General features: G+C 37.1%; 3 protein-coding genes and 2 non-coding genes across 6 annotated transcripts; 1 reads left to right on the top strand and 4 right to left on the bottom strand.

The window, feature by feature from the left end:
• Positions 1-264: 264 nt before the first annotated feature.
• Positions 265-3874, bottom strand: arrd-16 (Arrestin C-terminal-like domain-containing protein). The gene is made up of 6 exons (NM_067228.5): positions 3708-3874; positions 2508-2951; positions 2122-2211; positions 1933-2077; positions 1591-1880; positions 265-469 (listed from the first exon to the last, which is right to left on the bottom strand). Exons 1-6 carry the CDS (start codon positions 3810-3812, stop codon positions 344-346), a joined length of 1200 nt encoding a protein of 399 aa, NP_499629.2. The 5' UTR covers positions 3813-3874; the 3' UTR covers positions 265-343.
• An 80-nt stretch (positions 3875-3954) lies between these two features.
• On the bottom strand, positions 3955-15730 carry cccp-1 (CARD domain-containing protein). Of its 2 annotated transcripts, NM_181971.7 has the most exons (14): positions 15628-15730; positions 15297-15433; positions 15170-15250; positions 14537-14702; positions 14183-14467; positions 13179-13271; positions 12479-12913; positions 8780-8981; positions 8492-8730; positions 7459-7664; positions 6930-6999; positions 6852-6878; positions 5661-5816; positions 3955-4167 (listed from the first exon to the last, which is right to left on the bottom strand). In NM_181971.7, the coding sequence occupies exons 1-14, from the start codon at positions 15664-15666 to the stop codon at positions 4072-4074; spliced, it is 2232 nt and encodes a 743-aa protein (NP_871700.1). In that variant the 5' UTR covers positions 15667-15730; the 3' UTR covers positions 3955-4071. The 2 variants fall into 2 exon arrangements, with proteins under 2 accessions (NP_871700.1, NP_499628.1); NM_067227.7 differs by lacking the exon at positions 6852-6878 and having other exon boundaries at positions 15628-15727.
• Y49E10.34 lies at positions 14931-14984 on the bottom strand. The gene has a single exon (NR_052803.1). It is a non-coding gene; the product is annotated as an Unclassified non-coding RNA Y49E10.34 (non-coding RNA).
• Y49E10.33 lies at positions 14931-14984 on the top strand. Its single transcript, NR_052804.1, has one exon. It is a non-coding gene; the product is annotated as an Unclassified non-coding RNA Y49E10.33 (non-coding RNA).
• A 331-nt stretch (positions 15731-16061) lies between the features above and the next one.
• Y49E10.29 (Prion-like-(Q/N-rich)-domain-bearing protein) lies at positions 16062-19437 on the bottom strand. Its single transcript, NM_001129259.4, has 3 exons — positions 19292-19437; positions 17357-18884; positions 16062-16350 (listed from the first exon to the last, which is right to left on the bottom strand). Exons 1-3 carry the CDS (start codon positions 19311-19313, stop codon positions 16221-16223), a joined length of 1680 nt encoding a protein of 559 aa, NP_001122731.1. The 5' UTR covers positions 19314-19437; the 3' UTR covers positions 16062-16220.
• Positions 19438-19774: the final 337 nt, after the last annotated feature.

The raw sequence follows: 19774 nt of genomic DNA, 5'->3' as shown, positions 1-19774 counted from the left end.
CGGCAGTTCTCGGAGGTCTACGCGCCTGCCTGCCTGTCTGCCTAATTATTGTGCCTTTCAGAACACACGGGGTTCTGGCCTTCCTTATTGAATTTTTTGCGCTCCATTGATAATTGCCTGCCGGACTCCACACGGACAAATGCATTTAGTTTCACAAGCCGCGACGCGACACGCAACGCGCCGTAAATCTACCCCAGATATGGCCGAGCCAAAATGGCCTAGTTCGGAAAACTCTTCCAAAAACCCAAAAATTAAAATAAATGAGAACTTTAAGTTTATGTATTCAACATTTAAATTTCCATAGGAAACATTATTATTATTATTATTTTTCCAAAGAATAATCTCAATCATCATCGGATAATGAATCGATTGGTGGAAGTTGAAGATCTGTTAAACTCGGCGGCTCGTCAGCTTCATCATCCCTTGATTTTCCATATTTCGGGTAATAGACGTATTTTGGGGTGAGCTTCTGAAAAAGTTAATTCATTACAATTCGGAGAAATTGTGAAAATAAAATTCTGGATGTTGTTTTGGTAACTTTGGAAGTTTTCAGAAGCTGCTCAAAAATCTCAAAGTATTTTCTAACGTTTTTCTGAGTTTCTATACTTTTTCAGGATTTTCCAAAAGCTGTTCCAAATTTTTCAGAACTTTCCAGGAACGTCTCTAATTTTCAGGAAATCCAGGAGATTTTCTTACTTTTTCTGAAACTACAGTAACCCTACAATGCTCCTACAGTGCTACAACAGTCGCCAGACAACATATGTCTACTTGCCTTATCTCAATATCCACAAAAACTCATATTTTCCAAAACTACAGTAACCCTACGGTACTACTACAGTACTACTACAGTGCCGACCATATCCCTCCACTAACCCCAAACCTATATCCTTTCAAAAGACGAAAAGTCATTTTTTTTCCAAAACTACAGTAATGCTACAGTACTTTGGCCATATCCCTTATTAAAACCAAATCTCTTTTTTTCCAAAACTACAGTAACCCAACAGTACTACTACAGTACCCCGATCATATCCCCACACTAACCCCAAATCTATATCCTTTCAAAAGACGAAAAATCATTTTTTTTCCAAATCTACAGTAATCCTACAGTACCCCTACAATACCCCGACCATATGCCTCCACTAACTCCCAGACCAATACCACTTCAAAAGACGAAAAGTCAATTTGTCAACTACAGTAACCCCACCGTACTCCTATAGTAACCCTACAGTACTACTACAGTACCCCACCATGTCCCCCCACTAACCCCAAACCAATATCGCTTCAAACGACAGAAAGTCTTTTTTTTAACTACAGTAATCCTACCGTACACCCACAATACCCCTAAACTCTAGGACCTAGAGTACAATTACAGTACCCCGACTATATCCCCCCCCCCCCCACTAATCCCAAACTCATATACACTCAAAATACAATTTTTTTTCAAAACTACAGTAATACAACAATACCTCTAGCGTACTACAGTACCCCCCACCATATCCCCTACTAATCCCAAACTCATATACCTTCAAAAGACAATTTTTCAGAACTACAGTAATCCTACAGTACCCCTACAGTACTACTAGGACAAACCTCATCCACCGACATCATACTTCTGTGCGTTAACGCCGAAAACGTGGCAACCTCCTGATAGGTAGGAGTGCGTGGATCCACATGCTCATCTGCCAGCGGTTTTGAACCAATAATAATCGGGCATTCAGCTTTTACAGTATTCCTCATTCGACACTTTACATGCAGCTTGACTACAACAAAATACTCCACGTGGATAAGAGTACTGTCGAATGTTGGACAAGTACAAGGGATTTTCAGACGCATTTTTGCTTTGTGCTCCGTACGGGGCTCTATGTGCATCTCGTGGATTACTGTAAGAGATGGGTATATTCGAGATTAACAGCTGAGATTAATAGACTTTACCTGAAACAATCTTAATCTCATCTCTTTTTCGCGACAAATATCGATCATTTTCTGAAAGTGATGAAGCCCGTCGGCCATCTGTTGGACCAGAAATTCCATAGCGATATGCAAGAAATCTGCACTGTTGAATCAGGTAACATTCCGTCTGAATATTATTAAATTCGCAATAGAGCACACTTGCTCTCTCACCTTTAAAATTGGACGGGAGGACATGTTGTCAATGTTTGTTTCGATAGATATAGTCTCCCCTGGCACGTATCCTTTTTTGGGAATTCGAATCTAAATTTTCACTGACTAAATATGAATTTTTCACAAAATTTCAGTCAATTTTTCTTGGGTCTCTGGCCTTCCTCATTGCATTTTTCGCGCTCCATTGACAAGCCGGACAACGCGTGGGAAAGTCGTGTACTCCACACGGACAAATACATTTAGTTTTACAAGCCGCGACGCGACACGCAACGCGCAGTAAATCTACCCCAGATATGGCCTGGTCTAGTTCGGCAAACTCTTCCATTTCAATTTATGAGGGAAGCCAGAAAAATCCGTGTTTTTGTCAATTTCAGATAGGTACTTGCCTGCAAATTAACTTTTCCATATCTAAAAAGAAAAAATCCGACTTTTTTCGACTTCCAACTGCTTGTCTCCTCTGACGCCAATACTTCTTTATTCAAATCTTTTGGCGGCAAAATGGTCAAATATCTTGTAACCGATCGATTCGTTTTCCACGGTCTCTCCACAGTCGCTTTCATATGATACCGAATATTTCCGTGATCTCCTTCAAAACTTGGCGGTACCCCAATAGGAATTTGAAATTTGAATGGATACACATGGATTCCGGGGAATACTGATGATTTTGAGTGTCCTTCTGATGGTTTCCACACCATTTGCTCCTCGTCCAAATAGGTCACTTTTGCAGAGTAGGACACCTCTCGAGACCGCCCGTGTGACGATTTGGAGCTCTCCGAGAGCAACCATTTTGTCGTGGCGAGACCTTCGGCGGAGATTCGGATCGCTTTTACCTGAATTTGGTATTTATGAAGACCGCAAAATTTTCAAATTCTTTTAAAAAGTTTTGAATCTAGAACTGCTATCGAAAAATGTTTATGTTTTATACCTAAAAATTCCTGCCTGCCTGGAAGTGCCTACTTCCTGCCTGCCTAGCATTGCCTACAAGGCGACCTGCACCTACCTTTGCAGAAGCTCAATTTTCTCATAACTACACTAATTAAGCAATAATCCTACAGTAACCCTTCCGTACCTAGTACCTCGAAATAATTTTAATTTCCCGTCAAAAAAATTTCTGAAAAAAATTTGAAATTTCCGCCAAAACTTTTTTTTGTGAAAATTTGAATTTCCTCCAACAATGTTTTTTGTGAAAACTTGAATTTCCCGCCAAAATGTCTTTCACAGAAAAATTAAACTTCCCGGAAAAATGGTTTTCTCAGAAAATTTGAAATTCCCGCCAAAATTATTATTGTGAGAAATTTGAATTTCCCGCCAAAAAATTTTCTCGGAAAACTTGAATTTCCCGCCAAAATGACTTTCACAAAAAATTTGAATTTACCGCCAAAAAGTCTTTCACAGAAAATTTGAATTTACCGCCAAAATGTCTTTCACATAAAATTTGAATTAACCGCCAAAACTTTTTTTCAGAAAATTTGATTTTACCCCCAAAAATGTCTTTTATATAAAAATTTATTTTCCCGCCAAAACTTTTCCCATGTGGTAGATCAAACACTACATCTCTTAATTTTCGCGTCGAGACCCAAACCAACCTTAACACTTTCCCGTAGATCAAACGTAACATATCCTTCAATTGTACCGCCCGGCTCGTAAATTTGCTCACAGTTTGAAAGGCCCAGTGCAAGATGAAATGGCATTTTTCAAAAATTCGTAAAATTCCGTAGAAAACTGGCAGACCAGAAAAAGCTCTTTGAGCACTGAAATGTGAATTCAGGCGGTCCCTAATTTGAAAATGGAAATGTAGGCGGAGCTAACAAAGGGTCCCAGGTGGCAGGGTTTATGGGTTTAGTCACTTTATTTTGGCGGAAAACTTTTGGGATATGATGATGATGAAAAAATGGGGAGAATGAATAGAGAAAGGCACAAAAATAAAGTGTTCAATTTTAATTTTTGCAATTAATTATCCTGAGTTGTTCGAACTTGCGATAGGCTTAGCAGTCGGTTTTCACGTGATAAACGGGTGTTATCAGCTGATAAAGTGTCCACGGAGCTCTGAAAATTAAGAAAATTTATACTTTTTGAATTTATGTTTTATAAACAATAATATTCAGTTTTTTGCACACTTCAAGCTCAGATTTAATTTTCCTAAAAATTTTCAGAAATTTCCAGAAATTTCCAGAAATCTCTCAAAGTGTCTAGAAGTTTCTCAAGTTTCAGAAAAGCTTACCGAACGTTACAGAGCTTTCTAGTAATTTCCAAAAGTTTCTCAGAACTTTCTCGAATTTTTCAGAAAATTTCCAAATTTCCTAGAAAGTTCTCAAGAATTTTCTGGGAGTTTCCTAAATTACTAGAATTTTTTTAAAATTTTTTCAGAAGGTTCTAGAAAGTTTTCAAGAAATTCCCCGGAAGTTTCGTAGAATTTCCAGAATTTCTTAGCTTTCCAGAAGTTTCTAGAAATTTCTCAAGGTTCCTAAACTTTTTTAAACTTTCCAGAACTCTCCACCAGTTTCCCAAATTCTCTAGAAAATTCCCGGAATTTTCCTAAAATTCCGAGAATTATTTTTTAACTTTCCAGGAGTTTCTAGAAAGTTCTAGAAGTTTCCTAAACTTCCTAGAATTTTTAAAAAAATGTTCCAGAGTTTTTGAACGTTTTTAGAAGTTTCTACTAGCTTTCCAGAAGTTTTCAGAAATTCCTAGATTTTTTTAAAAACTTTTCCAGAATTTTCCAAAAATTTCTTAGAATTTCTAGATCTTGAATTTTTCAGAAAATTTCCACCTTTTCTAGAAAGTTTTCAAAAAAAATTCCTTGAACTTTTTTCTAACTCTTCAGGACTTTCTAGATAGATTACAGGAAACTTTTAAAAAATTTCCCAAAATTCCCAGAATTTTCCAGAAGTTTTCCAAATTCTCTGGAAAGTTCCCGTTTAATCCTTTAATTTTCTGAAATTTCTAGAATTTTGTTAACTTTCCGAACTTTCCAAAAGTTTCTCAGAACTTTTTTGAATTTTTCAGAAAATTTCCAAATTTCCTAGAAAGTTTTCAAAAAAAAATCATAGAATTTGTTTTTAACTTTCCAGAAGTATCTAGAATGTCAGAGAAAGCTTTAAAAAAGTTTCCTACAACTTTCCAGAACTTTCCAAAAGTTTCCTAAAATTTCTAATACTTCTAGAATTTTGCTAAGACTTTCCAGAAGTTTCCTGAAACTTCCAAGACTCTATCACAGTTTCTCGTGAATTCCAAAAAATTTCCAGAATTTTCCAAAAGTTTTCCAAATTCTCTAAAAAGTTCCCGGAAGTTTTCCATAATTCCCAGAATATTTTAACGTTCCCAGAAGTTTCCTAAAACTCCTAGAATTTTGTCAAAACTTTCCAGATGTTTCCAGAAATTCCTCAAGGTTCGCAAACGTTTTTTGAACTTTCCAGAATTTTTGAAAGTTTCCAGAAGTTTCTAAAAGTTTTCTATAATTCCCAGATTTTTTTTGTCTTTTTCCAGAGTTTTTCTAGAAATTCTCTGGTTTCTCAAAATTTTCAGGAAATTTCCCTCACCCTCATTAATATATTCTTCTGAATAACATCTTCTAGAACCGCCTGAAGCCGTGAATTCACTTCCGTCATAATTTGAACTTGCTTCTTTTCATTTCCGGAAGACGTGAACATGGCACCCATCAGAGCGTATGCAGCACTTTTACGACCAATTGGAACCTGACAAAATATCCGTTTTATTCCGGAAATTACCACCCAATAAGTTTTGGCAAAAGGTTTTTCGTAAATTCACACGTATGTTTTCTGAAGTATTAATGGTTCAGTGAGATCAAATTCAGACCGGGGATTTTGAAAATCAACTACATAATACAAAAACTTTTTATCGGGTTAAATATTGTATTAGCTAAATTTTGACGTTTGCGTTAGTTTTCTAGAAGCTTCTAGAGTTGCCTAGAAGTTTCTAAAAATGTTTCTGAGAAAATTTGAATTTCCCGCCAAGAAATGTTTCTGAGAAAATTTGAATTTCCCGCCCAAATCTTTTTCTGGCTATGAGAAAATTTGAATTACCTGTCAAAAAAAATTTGTGATAAATTTTGAATTTCCCGCCGAAATCTTTTTCTGAGAAAATTTGAATTTCCCGCCAAAAATGTTTCTGAGAAAATCACGTGGTGTCAGAGTGCCCCATATCGGTTTGATCTACGAGAATCGCGGAAATTTAGACGCAGTGTTCTGAACTGATTTTGCATGGTTAAGAACGTGTTGACGTCACAATTTTTTAGGGAAAAATTTCCCGCATTTTTTGTAGATCAAACCGTAATGGGACAACATGATACCACGTGAAAATTTGAATTTCGCGCCAAAGAAATGTTTCTGAGAAAATTTGAATTTCGCGCCAAAGAAATGTTTCTGAGAAAATTTGAATTTCGCGCCAAATAAATGTTTCTGAGAAAATTTGAATTTCGCGCCAAAGAAATGTTTCTGAGAAAATGTAAATCTCCCGTAAAAAAAATCAGAGAAGTTTTGAACTTCACGCCGAAAAAATGTTTCTGAGAAAATTTTAATTTCCCGCCAAAAAATTTATGATAAAATTTGAATTTGACGCCAAAAAAATTCAGAGAAAATTTTCCGGCAAAAATGTAAAAAAATTTTTTAAAAATTAGAAAATTTTTCCGGCGAGTTTTAACTAATTAAACAAGTTTCAAAATTTTGAAAACAAAAAAAAATTAATTCACATCACAACATTCTCCAACTTACTTGAACAAATTCACAATTTGCGAATAACTAAAATATATTTTTTGAAATTTTTAAAATAAAATTAATATTCCAAAATACCTTCTCCAAAGATCCTTCAGATGGCATAAGAAGTGAAGCTTCTTCTCGAAGTGCAAAATGTTGAATTATTCTGAAAATAAGAAAGTAGAGGCTTCCTTCATATTTTGAAATGGAAGAGTTTGCCGAACTAGGCCATTTTGGCTCGGCCATATCTTGGGTAGATTTACGGCGCGTTGCGTGTCGCGTCGCGCCTCAATTTTAGTTGTAAAACTACATGATTACCATGTAGTTTTACCAGATTGATTATCAAAAAATGCAACAAAAAAAATTGCCACATACTGAAAATTTCAAATTTTCCACATTTTCTCAATTCGGTCTGCAGAAAAATTACAACTTTTTGAAACCGACGTGAAAACGCGCTCCATGGACAATTAGAAACGCTTCGCACCGGAGCAATGGGTCTCGTTAGGTTTTTGTATTTGTCCGTGTGGAGTACACGGCTTTCCCACGCGTTGTCCGGCTTGTCAATGGAGCGCGAAAAATGCAATGAGAAAGGCCAAAACCCCGTGAATGACAGAAAAAAGCTCACTTGGTCTTTTTCTGAAGTTCTTCGAGGCACTGTCTGACGTGTTCTTCCAAAAATTCGCATTTTTCAGTCCTCCGAGCCAATTTTCGTTGCAAAATTACAATTTTATCGATCATAATCTGTTGCATATTCAGCTTTTGCTCCTCGTTTTCAATACGTTTGGCTTCTTCTCCAGCTGCTGAAGAGACCTCTTCCTCACGGGATGTACTCTGGAGAAATTTTAGTTTAAGGAGCGATTTGGACAGAAAAATTGTACTTTTTCTGTGATTTTTTACAGGCCAGAAACTTTTTGTTGGCGGGAAATTTCGAATTTTCTCCGAATTTTTTTGGCGGGAAATTCAAATTTTCTCAGAAAATGATTTTGGCGGGAAATTCAAATTTTTTCCGAATTTTTTTGGCGGGAAATTCAAATTTTCTCAGAAAATGATTTTGGCGGGAAATTCAAATTTTCTCCGAATTTTTTTGGCGGGAAATTCAAATTATCTCAGAAAAGGATTTTGGCGGAAAATTCAAATTTTCTGAGAAATAAATTTTAAATTTTAGCTTGTTTTATTCAACTCCCGCATTTTTTGTAGATCTAGGTAGATCAAATCGAAATGGGACACTCTGACATCACGTGATTTTTGCCATTTTTGGTTGCAAAATTGAAAGAAATATCAATTAAAAAGTTTAAAAAATTCTATAAATTTGTTCTGAATTTGGAGAAAAAAATTGTTTTGATTTGTATGGGCTTTCAGAGAATTTTTTTTTTGAATTTAATATAATTTTTGATGATTTAAAAAAAAATTATTTTAAATCGAAATACCAATTTTTTTAATTTCAAAACTTGAAAACGATAATTTTCTATTTTTCAATTTCAGAAAAACCAAAAATTTTTTTTCTTTTTTTTTCAATTTTGTAAGTTAAAATGTACCAAATCATTTTTTAAATTTATTAAAATTTTGATTTTTGAATAGAAAAAACCGATAATATTTAATATCTAATTTTTTTTCAAAAATTTGAAAAATGAAGATTTTTTTCAACTATTCCAACATACCGTAACCCGATCAATACTAGTAATTGAACTAGCCCTCGACCTCGAAGACATTGAAGGATCCGAAGAAGTTGGCGGTGCCAAAACGTGTGCTCCGAGAGCCGCTCCAGAGTCTCCAGCTCCATTATTCTTCCGATATCCACTCAACTCGGATTTGAGCTCTTTCAAAGTTGCACTCGTTTTCTTCTTAAATGCAGAGAAGTTGTTCTTCTCTTCTGCAAGCTTAGCTTCTGTTTGTTCCACTGAAAAATAAAGAGATTTGTGCTTTTAGAACTTTTACCAAAAACTCACATTTTCTCGAAGCTTCATCATATTTATCCCTATAAAAATTTTCTTCAAGTGACTCCAATGTCACTGGTTTTTGCATTTCTGTTTTTAAATTTTCAAGTTCCTCTGAAATTTTCAAATTGGTCTCTTCAAACGATTTGCAAAGTTCCAAGCTTGTTGTTAGCTCAACTTGAAGTTTTTCGATAGTAGAATTGTGGGATGTGTTCTGGAAATTAATTAGCATTACCTCAAATCTAATATTGCAGAAAAGGTATTTAAAAATCTTGGAATATGAATTTTATTTCAAAATGAAAAAAATAACCGTTTTAAGATTTTTGAAACTTGTTTAGGGAGGTTAAATGAAGTAGAATTGGTTAAATTTTTCAAATTTTTAGTGAAAAATTTAAAAGAAATTCAAAATGAATCGCGTTATTATATTTAAAAAATTCTGATTTTTATTTAAATGTACTTAATTTTCAGTTTTTGCAAAATGCCAAAATTGACACTTTTTTGAGAAATAGTGAGCATTTATTTAGGATTAAACCGCCAAAATGTTTAAATACAAGAAAACGATTTTTCGGATTTTTAAAATAATTATTTGACCCAACTTTGGAATTTCCCATTTTTCTTTTTTTTTTCCTAAATTTTTAGAAATTTGTGGGAATTTCTCTCTGTCTTTTTTTTCTCCAAAGCCCCGAATAAGTCTAAGCCTAAGTATGAGCCTAAGCCTAAGCCTAACCCTCTTAAAAAGTTACAAGAAGGTTTTTCCTTGCGCTTGGAGCGCAAAAGAAAAGAAAAAGAGCTATTTAGACTTAGGGTACCCAACTGGAATAAAACATTGGAAATCCCAATCCAACCAGCCTAAGGGCCCGAAAAACATAGTAGGACGCCCAACTTGAATGAAATATTGGAAATCCTTATGACACACCGGCGGAATGGCGCGGCTTAAGCCTAAATAGCCACTTTTATCAAAATACATTTGAGCGCGGCGGTTGTAAACTATTCGTTCTTTAGCAAAAATAAAAAAAACTTTATTTAAATTTAAAAATAAATATCATATGTTATCACACCTTAGAATATCACGCCTTAATTTAGTAATCATTTTAGTTCATAAGTGTGAGAGAAAGAAAAATGGATTAATCATCGGAATTAGATATCATCAGAGTGATTATATTCATCAAATGTCTCACTTTATTGGAGGGTTAATTTGGTTGATATAAAATTCCTATTTCATGTAAAGAAAGGTTCGAATTCTGTACCTATGAATGCTGCCGATATTTCAATTCCTATCTTATGGGAAGAAGGCCTTTCTTGTGGGAAAAACGGAGTTATAAAAAAATATACGCAGGTACAGAATTTGAACTTTTCTTCCCATGAGATGGGAATTTGAATATTGGCATTCAATAACTTCACTAAGAAAAAAAATCTCCAAAGGTTGATCGCAAATATGTAGAGATTGCTCGCATCCCTTCAAATATTACAAAATTTTCAAGTTTCTTAGAAATAATCTTCATTTAGATTACTGAAAAATATCCACAGATTACTTTTGAGTTGCCTGAGAAGTTAGAGTAAAACGCGAGCAGAGCTCAAATGTATTTTGATAAAAGTGGCTATTTAGGCTTAAGCCGCGCCATACCGCCGGTGTGTCATAAGGATTTCTTTTTTTGATTTTAAATCCATATTGTTTTTTTTGTCTTCCACTATCCCTGCAAATAGGAAAGAGAATGTGTTCTTTCTGATGAAGTAAAAATCATCATAAAATCTTGAAAACTGAGAGCAGGAGGTAATATTTGAATATATTGGTTCGTAAATGTGTGTCTCTCTGTGGGTGGGGTGGCGATGTGTTGGCAGCCAACCCTTCAACGAACTGTATCTCCCGCCTGTATCTCCCTTCAAAGTGAGAATTGGGTTACAAAAATATGAGGGAATATGAAAAAAGGTGTGAGGATTTCAAAAATATTATTGTTGAAACACCAGACCAAACCACTTTTTCTGGGCAAGAGGCAGAAAATTAATTTTTTGAAAAATTTCAAACTGGCACAAAATATTTTCAAAAATAAATTTTTCACAAATTGTTAGTAGATTTCATTTTTCATAAATATTGTTCATTGAACACAAAAAAGAAAACAAAGATTCATTAAAAAATGAGTGAAAAATCGCAAAAATTCGAAAAAATCAGTGCTGAAAAACTCGATTTTTTGGCGGTGCTGAAAAAAATTTTCACTAAAATTTTTTTGAAACTTAGTTTTTCGGATTTAGCGTCAAATTTTAAATCAATGTAATAAAATAGAATTAAAATTGATCACAGATTGAGTGAATAATAAACGCTCAAAGTTGAAAAATGAACAACGCAAAAACGGCAGTAACTTGCTTCAAGGTCGGTTATCTCAGTGAGTTTTCACTCAATTTTCGAAATTTTTTTGCTCTATCGCTTTAGAAATATTTGTAATTTCATTTTTTTTCCTCAAAATCAAAATATCTCAAACGACCGCCATCCTACGAGAAGGGGAAAAAAAAAGTTTTTGGAAAAAATTTTTTTTTCTGCCTCGATTTTCAAAATGAAAAAATCACTTTTTCGGAATAATTTTTACTTTAAAATGTACCTACGATCTTTTTATACAACAATTTCACCTTGGAACCAAAGATTTCTCAAAGACAACAGCGCACGAAGCGGTGGTTTGCGAAAAAACACGAAAAAAACACACCGAAGTGGGAGGGGGGAGGTCAAAATTGCGAATTTGACTTTGGAGCTCTCTAAAAGAGCTCATAGCTGATGGATCTGGATGATTTGTATGTTTTTCGACGCATCTCGTCGAGTACTATAAACTGCTAAAAAATCTCGTAAAAATCGCAAAAACTCGAATTTTCCTGCAAAAAAAAGAGGCGAAAAATGAGAAAAAAACGTGATTTTTGGAGGATACTCGAAAATACTCTTCATATCTCGGCTCAAAGAGCTCCAATCTTTCTGAAATGAAGCATACAGAGGTGGGGCAAGCTTCTTGAAGAGAGAGCAAAAAACCGCATCAAAATCCATCCACCCACCGTCAAGTTACACGCGCGTTTTCAGAGTGAACGAAAAACAGGGCATAAAAAAATTTAGACGCCCGCACCCGGACTCGAACTTTTTTCTAATTTGCAAGCTTAATATCTCGGCTCCTGTAAATCGAAATCGGCTGAAAATTCACAAGAAAATTTATTTCGCTACGATCCTCCTGTCATTAAATTTTCGTGAGCTTAGGGAGAAAACTGACAAAACGCCAAACTTTCAAATTTTAAAAAATAGTTGAGGGTCATTTTGAAAACACCTTAAGCTCCATAACTCGGCGAGTTTTGATGGAATCAATTTGAAATTTTACACGGAAGCTTCTTAGTGGCCTATACGTCTCTGTGTTCAATTTCGCTTTGATCGGCCAACGGGAACTCTTTGAAAAATGAAAAAAACGCTGTAATCCTAACCCTAAATAGCGTCAGTGGGGGAGCTAACGCTCCCCCACTGACGCCAAGCCTGAGCTTAAGTCAAAGCCTAAGCCTTAACCTAAGCCTCAGCCTGAGCCTAAGCTCAAAACTAAGCCGAAGCCTGTGCCTCAGCCTAAGCCTAAGCCCATAGTCCAAAATTCTAACAAAATTTTTTTTGTAATACACAAGTAGCAAAATTTTTTTAAATTTTGAATTGCCGCGTAATATATACATTTTTGGAAATCTCCTTCTGCTACAAAAACTCACCTTCCCTTCTTCATCTTTCAACTTCCTCTGCAACTCCATATTCCTCTCCGTCAACTCCTGTGTCAATTTCAACATTTTCTCCACTTGCTCCCTATACTCTGCAGCTTCAAGTTCCGCTTGTTCTCGATCTTCTTCTGCAGTCTCTCGTTCTTTTTCGGTTTCTTCAATTCGATGGCTACTACTCTCCACAAAACTTTCAACTCCTTTCAATCGATCGATTTGCTCTTCACAAAGCTTCCGCCGATCCTCTTCTAAACTCAGTTGGTCTTGAAGAATGTCAATTTTGGAAAGAAGATCCGTATTTTCTCTTGAAGCCTCTTCAAATTTAGTTGCCATTTCCAGTTGAGAAGTTCGGAGTCGTTCTACGTCATGCTCAGATTCTCGGAGTCGACGTTCAAGTTCAGCAGTACTTGTTTGAAGCTTTACTTCGTATTGCTGAAAAGAGCAAAGTAATCAAGAGCTCAAGAGCTATATGTTTGTGAAAATCACGGGGTTCTGGCCTTCCTCATTGAATTTTTTGCGCTCCATTGACAATTGCCCGCCGGACAACGCGTATACATTTAGTTTTACATTCGAGCCGCGACGCGACACGCAACGCGCCGTAAATCTACCCCAGATATGGCCGAGACAAAATGGCCTAATTCGGCAAACTCTTCCATTTCAATTTATGAGGGAAGCCAGAAATCCATGAATATTGTACCTGAATAATATGTTTATCATCCTTTGCCTGAATCAGTTGCTTTCTGAGCATATCTCCCTGTTGTTTGGACTCTGATAGGTTGGATGATAAACTCTGAAAATCATTTTTTAAAAATTAATGTAAAATATTACAGGAACACTAATTTCTGAGAATGCGTATTACACAACATATTTGACGAGCATAGTATCTCGTAGCGAAAACTACAGTAATTCTTTAAATGACTACTGTAGCGACTGTGTCGATTTACGGGCTCGATTTTTGTGTTTTCAACAAAAATATTGTATCGAATAATAAATTGTATCCGGAAATCGACCCAAGCGCAATAGTAGCCTTATTTAAAGAATTACTGTAGTTTTCGCTACGAGATATTATGCTCGTCAAATAAGTTGTGTAATACGCATTCTCAGAAATCGTCAGAATTTTTTTCAACTTTTCGGCAGTGCCTCATTTCGGTGTGATCTATGTAGATCTACAAAAAATGCGGGAGAAGAGGGGGTTCTCAACTGATTTCGCATGGCTATGAACGTGCTGACGTCACACTTTTTCGGGCAAAAAATTGCCGCATTTTTTGTAGATCAAACAGCAATGGGACAGCCTTGCACCACATGATTTTGTAGAATTGTCGGTCAATCATCATGCGTTCTCGCCTGCCTACCTAGCGCCTATTTTCTGCATTCTGGCGTAAAATCGGGTGTTTGGTATGGTATTTACACATTGAAGGTTAAGCTCAGAATAGAAAGAAGAGTAAGCTCAGGCGGCAATGTAGGCGGGAGGTAGGCGTGGGGTACGTCTAGTGGGGAAATGATTAAAAACCATTCATATCAGGGATGTGTGGCAAATTTGCCAAATTTGCCGAGCTGGGCAAATTTTGAAATTCCCCTGATTCATATGATGCTAAAATTATTAAATACCATTAAAAAACGGATTTAAAAAATTTTGGAAAATTTTAAATTTCCAGTCAAAAAGCTCTTTTTGCCTATTTTGTTTGAAAGTCGTAGTCCCACCTCAACTCGTTTCTCGGCAATCTTCATTCGATTTTCAAAATCAAAACGTTCATGCTTCAACTTTTCAATCTCGACTTTCAAGTTCTGCACGGTTTTCTCCAAATCATCCAAATTTTCCTGACTCTGTGCTTTCCTTGCAGCTTCCAATTCCTCTTTGATCACTTTCATATTACTATCTTTCTTGGAAATTTCGTCCCTTAACTTCATCATTTCTCCTTCTCTCATTGCATATTTTACAACCGCTTCGTTCTTTTCCTTATCACATTGTTCGGCTTTTTTTGTGGCCTGAAATTGTGGCCCATATTTAAATGAAAATTGCTGAAAAATTGTACATCAAAAAAACAAAAAAAATACCTGCTGAAGAGCCAAATTAAATTTCTGTGACATTTCTTTAGTTGTCACATTAAAATGTGCTTCCTGAGCCAGTCCTCTGTCCGTTGTGGTTTTGAGTTGAACTTCTAATTCTCGAATTCTTCGCACTTGAGCATCCAACTCTTTTTTGTGCTGATTTTGAACATTTCTGCAAACAAAAATGGGCTAAAGTTTAGGCTTAGGTTTAGGCTTAGGCTTAGTCTTAGGCTTAGGCTTAGGCTTAGGCTTTTGCCTATGCTCAGGCTAAGGCTTAGGTTTAGGCTTCAGCTCACGCTGAGGCTTAGGCTTAGGCTTATTCTTAGGCCTAGGCTTAGTCTTGGACTTAGACTTCTGCTTAGGCGTAGGCTTAGGCTTAGGATTAGGTTTACGCTAAGGCGTAGGCTTAGGCTTAGGCTTCGGCTTAGGCTTAGGCTTAAGCTAAGCCTTAGGCCTAGAAACATGTTTTAGACACAACCTTAAAAAAATATAATTCGAACAATTTTTGAAAGTTATTTTTTAATTGAGCTGCGAAAAAGTTATCTACAGTTTCCGCACTGCAAAATTTGAAAACTGAAAATTTTACATCAAAATTCATGCTTACGAATTTTTATTTTCGACATTTTTCGGAAAACCTACTTCAAAAGTTCCTCATTCAAATCCCGTTCTCGAATTGTTCTCAGCAGCTTTTCTCGATATTCTGCATTTTGCGACTCTAATCTGCAATTTTAAATTTTTTTTTCCACAAAAAAAACTTCCCACAAACCTCTCAAATTCTTGTTCCTGTACTGCATTACATTTCGAGTATAAGGAATTTTCCACGGCAGTCGTCGGGATGACGTCATCTTCGTTATGAATAAGGGGCGATGCTACACGAACAGGTGTTCCATATGTGGAATTTGTCTGGGAAAAAGGTGTATATATATATATAGTTATATAGTATATATAGTGTTGTATATATATAGTTATAACTTTACTATATTATTTTTTTAACAGTTCAAAAATAAAATTTAAATTTTTTTAAATTCTCGAACTTCAGTTAAAACGCCAAAATGTTGAAAAATTTAATAATAATACAAATAAAATAAAAAACTTACCGGTGTTGCTTCACACGACTCCACTACGTCTTCTTCCATTTTTTTAAAACAGAAATTTTATTTGGATTAACACTAAGTTCTGAGCATTTAGATTGAAAGTCTGAAATTAAAATTTTTTTGTGATGAGTCCTCAAACACAAAAAAAAGTTAAGAAGGTTTCTCCCCTCTGAAAATGAGCACATGCTCCTCATTTGGAGCTCCACGGAGCCCTCGATGACGTACGCCACTTTCCATGTTTCTCTGCGTCTCTCAGCTTTTACTACACTATCGATTTTCTTCCCCTTAAAAAGGGAAGGAGGAGGAAAAGCAAGAAAAGTGTGCGGAGGGGGGGGGGGCTCTTTGAGCACAATGCTTTAGGCTATAAAATAGCGCAACAGGGGGTACGCTCTGAAAATTCGAAGTGTTATGATATTAATTTTGCGTTTAAAAATGAAATTGAAAATTTGGTTTTATTTTAGACATTTCAAAAACATATCAGAGAAATTTATGATTTAGAAAAAAATAAAAAAATGGAAAAAAAAACAAAGAAAAGATCATTAATTAGATCGTTACAAAACTCCAAGTTAAAACTACAATTGAAAAAAATAATAAAATCACAACATTTTTAATTTATCCTCTGTTGAAATTCGTTTGCAGCATTTCAACAGACATATCCCAAGTAACACGAAAAATGCTCCAGAAATTGCGAAGATAACGTTTGGTGAGAGTTCTGGAGAATTGGATCTGGAAAAAAATTTAAGAGGGATTTGTTGTTTTGGATACTTGCTGGGGGAAAACCAAAAAATCAGCCGTTTTCATGAAAAAATTTGAATTTCCCGCTAAAAAATGTTTTTCAGAAAATTTGAATTTTCTGCTAAAACTTTTCTCAGAAATTTTGAATTTCCCGCCATAAAATATTTATCGGAAAATTTGAATTTCCCGCCAAAAATTTTTCTGAGAAAATTTGATTTTTCCGCCAAAAATTGTTTTTTTCAGAAAATTTCAATTCCTCGCCAAAAAAAATTCCAGCATATTTGAATTACCCGCTATAAAATATTTTTCAGAAAATTTAAATTTCCCGCTAAAACTTTTTTAATGACAATTTTAATTTCCCACCATTATATATTTTTGTGAAAGTTTAAATTTTCCGCCGAACAAATTCTCAGAATATTTGAATTTCCCCCATAAAATATTCCTCTGAAAATTTGAATTCCCCGCTAAAACTTTTTAAATGAAAATTTGAATTTCCCGGCACAAAATATTGATCATAAAATTTGTATTTCCCGCCAATCAATGTTTAATTTTTCCCCAAAAAAAAAAGGTATCTGAAAATTTAAATTTCGCGCCAACGTTAAAAAAATAGTAGCGCCGACCAAATTTTTTCGGAAAAAGGTTGAAAAATCAACAAAAAAATGCAGCTTTGGCCAAATTTCCATGATTTAAACAAACAAAAATAAAACTATTGGAAATTCAAATTTTAAATTGCAAAATTTGGTATATGTTCTCAGAAAACAGCGAGTGCCTTTAAACTGACGTTTTGCACGTGGTGCCAGTCTGTCCCATTACGGCTTGATCTACAAAAAATGCGGCAATTTTTTGCCCGAAAAAATGTGACGTCAGCACGTTCTTAACCATGCGAAATCAGTTGAGAACTCTGCGTCTTTTCTCCCGCATTTTTTGTAGATCTACGTAGATCACGCTGAAATGAGACACTCTGACACCAAAACTTCGCGCCAAAACTGTAGCTTACTCCTTTTCCTTGCCAACAGTCTTGCCCGAGGCTTTGCCATTTTCTGAAGGTTGTGTATGTTTAGGTGTGGCTGATCCCGGAGAGAACGATTTTCTGGGCTTCTTTGTGGTTGTAGGTTCACTAGAAATTGATGGCTCTTTTGGTGGTGGATCCTGCTGGACAATCGGATCTTGGCTTGAAGCCTTCTGAGTAGGGGTATTCGGAGCTTGAACCGGTGCACTTGGTGAAGTCGGCGGAGCTGAAGCCTGTTGTTGGGTAACGGGCTGGGCCTTCTGAGCTGGTGGTGCTGGAGAAGGTGTAGGTTTTGGAGGATTTTGTTGAACTGGGGGAGCCTGCTGAGGAGCTGGCTTTGGCGGAGCCTGTGTGGCCTGTTGTGAGGATGGGGCCTGTTGAACAGCCGGCATAGGAGGATTCTGTCGGACCGGGGGAGCCTGCTGAGGTGTTGGTTTTGGCGGAGCTTGCTGCACTGGTGGAGCAGGGGCTTGTTGTACTACTGGGGCCTGGGCTTGTTGAACAGCCGGCTTAGGAGGATTCTGTTGAACTGGGGGAGCCTGCTGGGGCGCTGGTTTTGGCGGAGCCGGAGCAGCTCGGGTCGGAGCTTGTTGAACAGCCGGCTTTGGTGGAGCTTGTTGGACTGGAGGAGTCTGCTGAGGAACTGGTTTTGGCGGAGCTTGTTGGACTGGAGCCGAGGCTTGTTGTACAACCGGTGCTGGATTTGGCGGCTGCTGTACTGGCTGAGCTTGGGCCTGTTGTTGCTTTGGCGGTGGAGCTTGTTGAACTACCGGAGCCTGCTGAACTATTGGCTTAGGTGGAGCTTGAACCACTGGTTGCTGTTGAACCGGTTGAGCCACTGGTTTTGGTGAAGCCTGTTGAACAGGCGGGGCCTGCTGAACTACAGGCTGAGCTTGAGCCTGTTGTGGCTGTGATGGTGGAGCTTGTTGAGCCACTGGAGCCTGAACCACAGGTTGCTGAGGTGGAGGAGTTTGTTGAACTACTGGAGGTTGTTGTGTAGGAGCCTTCTGGACTACAGGCTGAGCTTGAGCTTGCTGAACAATCGGCTTGGCCTGAGCCGGCGGTGCCTGAGCCACTGACTTTGGAGCTTGTTGAGCAGGAGCCTGCTGGACTACAGGTTTGGGAGGTTGCTGGACAGGAATTTGCCTAGCAGCTGGTGGAGCTGGAGCTTGATGTTGTTGAGCTTGGGGAGCAGGCGGATTTGGCGGAGCTTGAGCCACTAGTATTGGAGCTTGCTGAACAGTCGGCTTGGCCTGAGCCGGCGGGGCCTGAGCCACTGGCTTTTGCTGTGCTGGTTGAGCAGGTGGGGCCTGCTGAACTACAGGAATTTGCTGAGCAGCTGGTGGAGCTTGAGCTTGTTGTTTTTGAGCAGGTTGGGTTTGTTGGACGATCGGCTTGGCCTGAGCCGGTGGAGCATGAGCCTGAGCTTGCTGTTGTTGCTGAGCTGGTGAATTTGGCGGAGCCTGTTGGATTACAGGTACTTGCTGTTGACCCGCAACTGATACGAACAGCAAACCTGAAACTGAGGAAATGCTTTGAAGGTTGATAATATTATTTATTGCTTATAGTAGGCAATGTAGGCGTTGCCTGCCGCCTGCCTGTTCGAGCGTGCCTACTGAGCGAATTTGAGTTGACAAGCTTCATCGTTTTTTTTTTTTTGGTAAAATTTTTTGTGATAGCCTTGAGCAGAAAAATAGACAGAACAAAAAAAGGCACGTAGGCATGAAGGCGTACCTACATGTATACCTACGAGATTTTCAAATTTAAGGCGAAATGGTTTTTTTTGCACTTGGAAAATTTTTCCGGAAAAAAAACGGTACTAGTCCTAAATCACCCCGCCACTTTTCCTTACATTTTCTTCGATAAAAACGTAGAAAAGGAAAAGTGGCGGGGTGATTTAGGACTAGTACCAAAAAAACTCACCGAAAACTAAAAAACGTCTCATTTGATTTCCGGCAGTTCGAGAATTACGGTATGATCAGTTTCAACGAATAAACGCGATGGAAAAGTGTGAAAGGTATATATAAAAGTGAATAAGCCAGCACGAATGATATCAATATGTAAATGTTATGGATGGGGAGAGGTCTTTTGTTGTCACTGGGCTACACGAACAATCAGAGCCACGTTGCAGTGTGAGAGGAGGGGTTTTTTTCTGGTTTTCCCTTGAAATTTCCGAGAACGTTTTCCCAGCAAGTGGTACATCCATACAAATGCACTCTACTGATAATTTTAGTTTAGCCAGGTTTGGGCGCGTTTTAAGGAAAAAAGCTTTGGTCCAAAAAATTTAGAATTTAATTTCAGACATTTTTTATATGCATCACAAAAATGTTGGCCAGCCGTTTTTGAGAAAAACGCGCCCAAACGTTCAGGTATACGGAAGACAAATTGCGTACAGGTACAACTTCT

This window comes from Caenorhabditis elegans, chromosome III (assembly GCF_000002985.6).
Source record: "Caenorhabditis elegans chromosome III".
NCBI classification, from domain to species: Eukaryota; Metazoa; Nematoda; class Chromadorea; order Rhabditida; family Rhabditidae; genus Caenorhabditis; species Caenorhabditis elegans.
The sequence above is the reverse complement of the archived record's forward strand: the minus strand, read 5'-3'. Positions and strand labels throughout refer to the sequence as shown.